General features: G+C 41.3%; 1 protein-coding gene across 1 annotated transcript; it reads left to right on the top strand.

Annotated features, from left to right (window-relative positions):
- Positions 1 to 1,405: 1,405 nt before the first annotated feature.
- On the top strand, positions 1,406 to 7,916 carry LOC124693206 (probable cyclic nucleotide-gated ion channel 20, chloroplastic). Its single transcript, XM_047226668.1, has 12 exons — positions 1,406 to 1,844; positions 2,159 to 2,344; positions 3,004 to 3,102; positions 3,433 to 3,570; positions 4,262 to 4,513; positions 4,922 to 5,188; positions 5,383 to 5,528; positions 5,806 to 5,883; positions 6,408 to 6,537; positions 6,799 to 7,045; positions 7,131 to 7,293; positions 7,565 to 7,916. The coding sequence occupies exons 1-12, from the start codon at positions 1,410 to 1,412 to the stop codon at positions 7,716 to 7,718; spliced, it is 2,295 nt and encodes a 764-aa protein (XP_047082624.1). The 5' UTR covers positions 1,406 to 1,409; the 3' UTR covers positions 7,719 to 7,916.
- The last annotated feature ends 388 nt before the right edge of the window (positions 7,917 to 8,304 follow it).

Genomic DNA, 8,304 nt, shown 5'->3' with positions numbered 1-8,304 from the left:
TAAAGGGGACAGAGGAAGTAGTACTTACTAAACTGAACATGCTTACAAGCAAACGTGATAAACATGCATGTTACTCTTCATGTGTACTCACTCCGTTTCTAAAAGAACTTCCCAACTTTTTCTAGAAATGGATGACTCTGTAGCTAAAATATATCCAGAATAAACATGCATGTTACTCTTCATGTGTTATTGTAATGTGAACCTGTGGAACTTTGAGAATCGACTTGGTCATCAACTAGACCATCACAAAAGTACCGATCCTTGACGATGATGAACTGTCAAAGGAACAAATATGCCGTCTCCCGGCCGCAAAATCAGGTTGCGAATAAATTCCCGTCGTCGTCGCCGCCAGCGTTTTTTTTCTGCTTCCGGGAAGACCAGAATAGCACGCCTCCATCGATCCATCCCCAGGTGGCGCCGCGGTAGCGAGCCCCTGTGCGGCGCGTGACGCTCGCTCGCACCGTCCCACACTCTACGTTGTGAGACTGAATTCGCGGTCCCACCGGCTCACGCGCTTCAGGCCGCCCACCCTGTCAGCGAGATAAGTACGGCTGCAAAACCCTCACTCCGGGTTGAGACGTCTGTTGACTCCTTGCAGTCGCTACGCCCTGCTTAGCGGCGAAGCCAAATAAAAAACGGCTGGAGAAAAGCCGGGGAGGACAAGCCTCGCTCGCTCGCTCGCTCTCTTCGCGGTCCGAAATCCGGAGCTGCGGCAGTGGAAGCAGGCTGCTACTCCCGTCCGCCGCCTCCGCCGCTGGCCGGGAACTGCTCGCCGGGTCGGTGCGTTTCCTCCCCCCTTTTACTCTGCGTTTTTCTTGTACAAGATCAGTTCAGGATTCTAGGGCGTTTTCTTGTGGAGTTATTATGTTTGGGGTGATTTCTGGCGTTCTTCGGGGATTCGCAATGCGGCGGCGGCGCCGGAGGTTATGGGTGAGAGGGGTTATTTTTGGAATGTTCCGTAGCATTTGCGTCCCCGGGATACGATTACCCCGACAGATTTCCTGCCCCCTTTTTAGCGTTTTCCTTCCAAGTATCAGCGGGGGAGGAGGTCGAGATTTGGGGGTTCCGGGAGCCGATTCCATGGGCGCTTTTTTGTTGTTGGTTTGTGTGTATAAATCTATTTTCCACACCTAATTTTCCCCGTGTTCTTCTCTTCTTCTTCTCTGGTGGGGTTTATGGGGATGTTCTGGTAGCCGCTTCAGCAGCCGTCAAATCTCGGTATGCACGAGTTGTGCGCGAAGGCCGTACCTTCAGGACAGACGAAATTGTTCCCAGTTCCTCCTCTTTCGCGTTTAATGTTATTCTACAGTTTCTGTTCACTCGTGGATGTAATTTATATTTTAGCTGTTTCACTGAGTCATGAACTCGTGATGTTCTAATAGAACCAATCCTGTCCGCAGGGTTAAGAGATGGCCGACCAGGAGCGAGATGACATCCCGATGCTGCTACGAAACGTGGAGCTCCCAAAATTCCCCCGGAGCACGTCGATGTGCATGCCGATGAGGGACGAGGACTACGAGGAGGACACCTACGTGCCCCACACCGGCCCTCTGTCCAGCCAGCCGCCGGCCCAGACTGCGTCGGGCAATCCGTTTGTCGGCAGGCGCACGCCGGACAGGCCGCCGCGGCACCCGCAGGTGAAGCCGGTCAGCAAGCCGCAGGCTGTCATGCCGGAGGAGGCTGGGGGGAACAGGTGGTCTCACGGTGGGGATGGTCCCAAGAATGAGCATCTGATGATGTCTGGGCCTTTGGGGCAGTGCGATAATCCGGATTGTGTTAACTGCCCTCCCGCGTGCAAGAACAAGAGATATTTCCAGAGAGCTCCGCATCATTTTGACAATAAGGTGGTTTGGTTTCCCCTGCTACCTAGAGGGTGTCCTAAATTACATGAATCCTTCATACTTGATACTTATGCTTAGAAGATCAGTCCACAATTTTCTTTAATAAAATGCAACCTATCACTGGTACCTACTTCTCATTTCACATTAAGTAATCTTTCTAGAAGTTCAAATACCTTCATAGTATTTCCAGTTGAGGTATAGTTATTAGCTTGTTTGTCTAGCTACATTTTCTTGAAACGATGACCGACACAGTTCCTAGATCCTTGATAACTGTGTTGAACTATTGTATTGATGTGTTTCTCTTTGCTCCTTTGAAGCTCCATAACATTCTCTATGCTCACCAACGTGGGTGGAAGAAGAGCATTGAGCGTTTCCTTTCATACATCCCGATCATGAATCCACACGCCAAGGTTGTTCAACAGTGGAACCAATTCTTTGTGATATCTTGCCTGGTTGCCATCTTCATAGATCCTCTGTTCTTCTTCCTATTGTCAGTACAAAAGGTAATTGTGTACCAACTCCATTCTTTTGTACATCTTTTTTTCTGAGAAAATAGCAGGAGCACTGTATTTGAGATAAGTAGGTTTAGAAGCATCGTACGGCTGTGAGATTTAGGCTTTCCAGGGCACACCTTTGAGCATTATTTTTCTACTTCCATGCTAAACATTATTCGACTTCTGTCCTTTGCTGCTTTATTTTAGTTAAACCTCAGTTGTGGTGCTTGTTACTGATGTTGGGAGAGCTTGTCAGTTGTCACATTTATAGAGTACATGTCCTGTTTTATTTTTTATTTTTGAGCTGAAACATGTCCTGTTGCAGTCTTGTATTACACCATACTTTCAACTCCATGGGTTGATATCTACTGTGGTGATAGTGGTAGGAGCAATAAGGTTTATGACATTTGCTGGGAGGTACACATCCTCGGAAGTCATACTATAGACACATTAAGAGTTGACATCTATTGGGGTGATAGAGGTAGGAGCAATAAGGTTCATGACATTTTTTTGGGACACACTTACCCTCGAAAGTGATATTAGAGAGACAATAATCCAGTTGTTGTAGGAACTTGTAATATGTGGTGGTATCAGTGAATACTAGATGTTCTTGCAGTAACTCTGATCAAAGCAGACCACACTTATCATTTTGAATTGGCTTAATGCAGGATAACAAATGCATAGTGTTGAACTGGAAGTTCGCTACAGGGCTTGCCGTTGTGAGAAGTGTTTCTGATGCTATTTATTTTATGCACATGCTTCTTCAGGTAAGTGGTTAATTAGTTGTGATATTTTATAATACAGACAAAGCTTCACATTTTATGAACCATGAATCAAGTAGGTACAAAATGAAATAATGTGAATGACATTTTTAACTTGGTATCCATGCTGAGTGTACTATCGACCTTAACGCTTTGTTGATTGTTAATTGGTTTGGCATGCTACTAGTGTATATTAAATTTTGGAGACAATAGTTGAGCACTTAGTTCTTCCATGAAAGAAATATCTTGTCAAGTCAAAAAATAGACCACCTTATTTGTTACTTTGGTCTTGTAAAAGGTGATAATTATAAACATAAATATGAACTTCTCTTTCAGTTCAGACTGGCTTATGTGGCTCCAGAGTCGAGAGTCGTGGGAGCTGGAGATTTAGTTGATGAGCCAAAGAAAATTGCTGTTCATTATCTCCGGGGACATTTTTTACTTGATTTCTTCGTCCTGCTTCCACTTCCTCAGGTAAGTGCCTTGTCTATCTACATCTGTACCAGTGGTTTTATACATCGAGCTTCCTCATGTCACTCCTAGCAAAGACTATTGTTATGTGCGCCAAAACATTTTGTTTTACAAACACATTGAACATACATGTCAGTTACGTGTGCCAAAACATATTGAGCATTTTGACTTCGGCTGTGCATGTTAGTTGTGTGTGCCAAAATATTTTGTTCTCAGACACAATTTGAAAGTAGACTTATTGAACATTTTGACTTACTTTGGTTGTATGTTAGTTAGGGAGTAGGCGAGTCATTTTTTTTTAAAAAAAATAGACATTTTGACATGACACTATCTATGCTGCATTCCTGAAATGTTGACCTGTAACCAATTATTTAGGGCATAGTTTAGTGACTATAAGAAAGCACAATAAATTCCATGCTGACACAGGATCAACGCATATGAGCTAAGCTGATAATAACTTGCTGGTTCCTGATATATTTGCATGCATGCAAATTCCTTTGAAGCATTAGATCTGATTCTACGTCTGCGGATGCTTCTCATCTGATTACTGTTCCAGTTGCTTGTCTAAACTGGCTTGATCTCCTTTCCAAGTTCATTGCCCATAGACAATCATTTAAACAGTTTTGAGTATTTGTGAACGATCTTGCTATCTTCATGATTTGTGCTAAAAAAAATTCTTCATTATTTGTTGAAGGTGATGATATTGGTAGTCATTCCTAGATATGTTGGGTTATCAACAGCAGACATCGCCAAGAATTATTTGCGTGTCACTGTTCTTCTTCAGTATGTCCCCCGCATCCTCAGATTTGTACCATTGCTTGGTGGCAATCAGTCTGCCACTGGATTCATATTTGAGTCAGCATGGGCTAATTTTGTGATCAACCTTCTAATGTTTGTTATGTCGGGACATGTTGTTGGTTCATGTTGGTACCTTTTCGGATTACAGGTTAGTTCATTTTCATTTTCCTTGCAATTTGCACGCACATTTATGACATGTATTTGCAAAAGCAAATGTTCAAATTTAGATAATCGTAACAATTGACTTATTCACTTGTATTTTACTAGGTTGGAAATATTAGATGTTTTCATTGTAATAAAGAATGGTCGAGAAGTCACATCCAGTTGCATTCAGTTGTATATGCTCTGCATTTTAATATGAAAAAAATGAGATAGAAACTACCATATACCCTGCTCAATTTGATGTCTACTATGTGCAGAGTTATATCAACTTCCGTAGTTATCCTTATCATAAGTTAATAGAGTTGCACAATTAATATGTAGCAGATGTTGCCGTTAATAAAGACCAGTAGAGATATGTTAATATTATTTTTCTTCTGGTCATATTTTGTCACAGAGGGTTAACCAATGCCTACAAAATGCCTGTTCCGCATCCAAAATTCCATCCTGTGAGGTTTTTCGAGACTGCGGACGCGACTTTGATACTGTGGGGCAACCTGGGTTAAATTGGCAGAAGTGGTATAATGATTCTGCCTCAACATCATGTTTCAGTACTGGAGATGGTTCTACTTTCAAATACGGCATTTATCAGGAAGCTGTTCTGCTGGCTACAAAACGCAGTGCTATTACACGTTATATATATTCATTATTTTGGGGGTTTCAGGTATTTGACTTCTCTTGCTCGTGTTCTTCCATTTCAATTAGGTTTCCCATTTGTACATTTGACATGTATGGTTAACACACTGTTCCACAATACTCTTCTGAATGTTTTTACCTTATCTTATCTCCGTCCTAAGCATTTTAAACCATCTATCCCTGACCAAATTTTATGTTTCTATGTAAATGGTTTAATTTCAGCAAATAAGCACTTTAGCTGGAAATCTTGTCCCAAGTTACTTCGAAGGAGAAGTTCTCTTCACTATGGCTATTGTTGGTTTGGGACTGCTGCTTTTTGCACTACTTATCGGAAACATGCAAAATTTTCTCCAGGCTCTTGGAAGTCGGTATGCGGCTATACCACGGGCTTATTTATCATGCAATAGTATCCACCTTTTTGTCAATGAACTCACCCTGCCTTTCCATGGAAACCTCATGCTAATTATTTCATTACTGTGCACCATGGCACCATGCCTTTCCATGGAAGCCTCATGCAATAGTATCCATCTTTTTGTCAATGAACTCACCCTGCATTTCCATGGAAACCTTCATATTGAACAGTGGAATCAACTATTTGTAGTAATATTGGATCTTGTTGTATGAAGTCCTCTTGCCTTATCGTAGGAAACTGGAAATGCAACTTCGACGGCGTGATGTTGAGAAGTGGATGAGCCATAGACGATTGCCTGAAGAATTGAGAAGGTTTTCTTAGCAATAATTAAACAAATATTATTATTTACATACGCCATGGTCTTTTACAGTTGTAACACAGACAACGGCCCTTTGATATTTTGTTATATATATATATTACATGTTTCTATTCTGCTAATTTTGTTTTTCATGCAGCATGAACTTGTTTTCTCTTACATTTGTGTTTCTGCTGTTTGAATAGAAATAGTGACTTCCCAAATACTGCTCTTGTCAATTTTTCATGTCTCTTATCTTTAAACTTTATGAAATGCCATTTATTTTGTTCTGCGGGAACGAGTAATGTCTATTGTATTTTACGAACAATATTTAACAGAAACGGAACAATGATTTGGTACACGTTCCAAGTTGGCATGTAAGTAGTTAACCTCCATACGCAGGACATGTGCCATCTAATGACAATGTCCATGAGAACCTGATATGTGGTTTGGAATTTCTTTTTCATGTTGTTATAATCACTAGGTGTTTTACTTCTACACTTCAAAGATAGTAACCTTTGAAGTTATCTGAATGTACAGGAGGGTTAGACATGCAGAAAGGTTCACCTGGGCAGCTACTCAAGGAGTAAACGAAGAGGAGCTTTTAAGTAATTTACCAGAAGATATCCAAAGGGACATACGGCGACACTTCTTTAGATTCCTTAATAAGGTTCATTGTAACTTCGCTGCCATTATTTACATTTGATGAACAAAACATGGAAATATTAAATAAAATTGAGATAAAAACTTGAGATGTCCTCTAAATGGGTGATCCCCATGTGAATTAGACCTTATATTTTTCCCTAGAAATAAGAGGTATGTAGTTAATCTGAATCTGTTCAGGTTGTATGTTCACCTTAGTATCTATGCCTGCCTGATAATGACCTCCCTCTCACCTCGTAAAGAATCCCTGAGTGTGATTATTTTGCAGGTTCGATTGTTCACCTTGATGGATTGGCCAATCTTGGATGCTATCTGTGACAAATTAAGACAAAACTTATATATCAGTGGGAGTGACATCCTTTATCAAGGTGGCCCTGTTGACAAAATGGTTTTCATAGTGAGAGGTAAGTTAGAAAGCATCAGCGCTGATGGTAGCAGGGCTCCATTACATGATGGAGATGTATGTGGAGAGGAGCTCCTCACATGGTACTTGGAACACTCTTCAGCAAATAAAGGTCTATAATTTCTTGACTGCATTCCTGTATTTATACTATATAGTAGTTCATAATTGTAACCGCACATGGACTGCGACTGTTTCAGATGGCGGGAAAAGCAGATTCCATGGTATGCGCTTGGTTGCTATTCGTACTGTGACATGTTTAACAAATGTTGAAGCTTTTGTACTTAGAGCAAGTGACCTCGAACAAGTCACTTCCCAGTTTGCACGGTTCTTGCGTAATCCACGAGTGCAGGGAGCCATCAGGTAGCCATTTGCTTTTCTAATTAACCATTCCTGCTTTACCAGAATAGAAGCTGAGTTCTACTGGAATTTTTTGGATGTTGAGGTTGTTGGTTTGAGTAATTATATTGCTGACAAAATATGAGCGACTTAATTAGTTTGCCATTTATCAATTTGATTAAAATTGCCAGCCATATTCTTCTATGGTACTCTTTAAAGTATCAATTTTCTGAACTCCTATGTATTACTCTGTTGACTGATGCTTGAACCCCAATGCTTCAACTGTATCCAACAGGTATGAATCGCCCTACTGGAGGACCATTGCTGCAGCGCGCATCCAAGTTGCATGGAGGTACCGTAAGAGGCGACTAAAGCGGGCAGAAAGATCAAGGCCGAGCGAAGAACCTGATCGTAAACCTACATGGTCTCATTATGCTTTTCAGCATTGATAGAGGGCTGATAGTCTGCCTAAGTAGATACTAACTACCTGTGCAGTCCTAGACTATAGCTTCCAGAAATCCTGAATTCCTTGTTGGAATGTAACCCGCGCGGTTAAAGTTTCTCTCGGCTTTCCAGTTCTCTGATGTTGTAGCTCCAGAGGTGTGAAAACTAATCTCCTGTATATAGTGAAAAATTATTTGATTTCGGCTTTCCAGTTTCTCTATGCATGGCTTTGTTTAGCATGAAATTATTTGTTTGTGAAATCCTAGGATAACTGCAAAATTGTGGGCCGGTCAGCACCATTTAATTGTCAGACACCGTTGGTCGGTTCCTGGTCTGGAGCCGACGTTTGATGTTGGGTTTCTACAAAGAGTATTCAAATTGCCCCAAGTCTTATGGAATGTTTGTAAGTGCATTCCTTACAAAATGTCAATTGTACATCTGAATTGACTTGAACTAAGATGCAGGTTTCCATCTACCAGTATCAATTTTGAACTTAATTTTTCCGTCTTGAATGGTATGGATAGAGGCGGAATGTATACATGGAAAAGAGGATATCTATAACTGTTGCCATGCATGACTTTGCTTTAGTTG

Source organism: Lolium rigidum, chromosome 2, assembly GCF_022539505.1.
Source record: "Lolium rigidum isolate FL_2022 chromosome 2, APGP_CSIRO_Lrig_0.1, whole genome shotgun sequence".
NCBI classification, from domain to species: Eukaryota; Viridiplantae; Streptophyta; class Magnoliopsida; order Poales; family Poaceae; genus Lolium; species Lolium rigidum.
The sequence above is the reverse complement of the archived record's forward strand: the minus strand, read 5'-3'. Positions and strand labels throughout refer to the sequence as shown.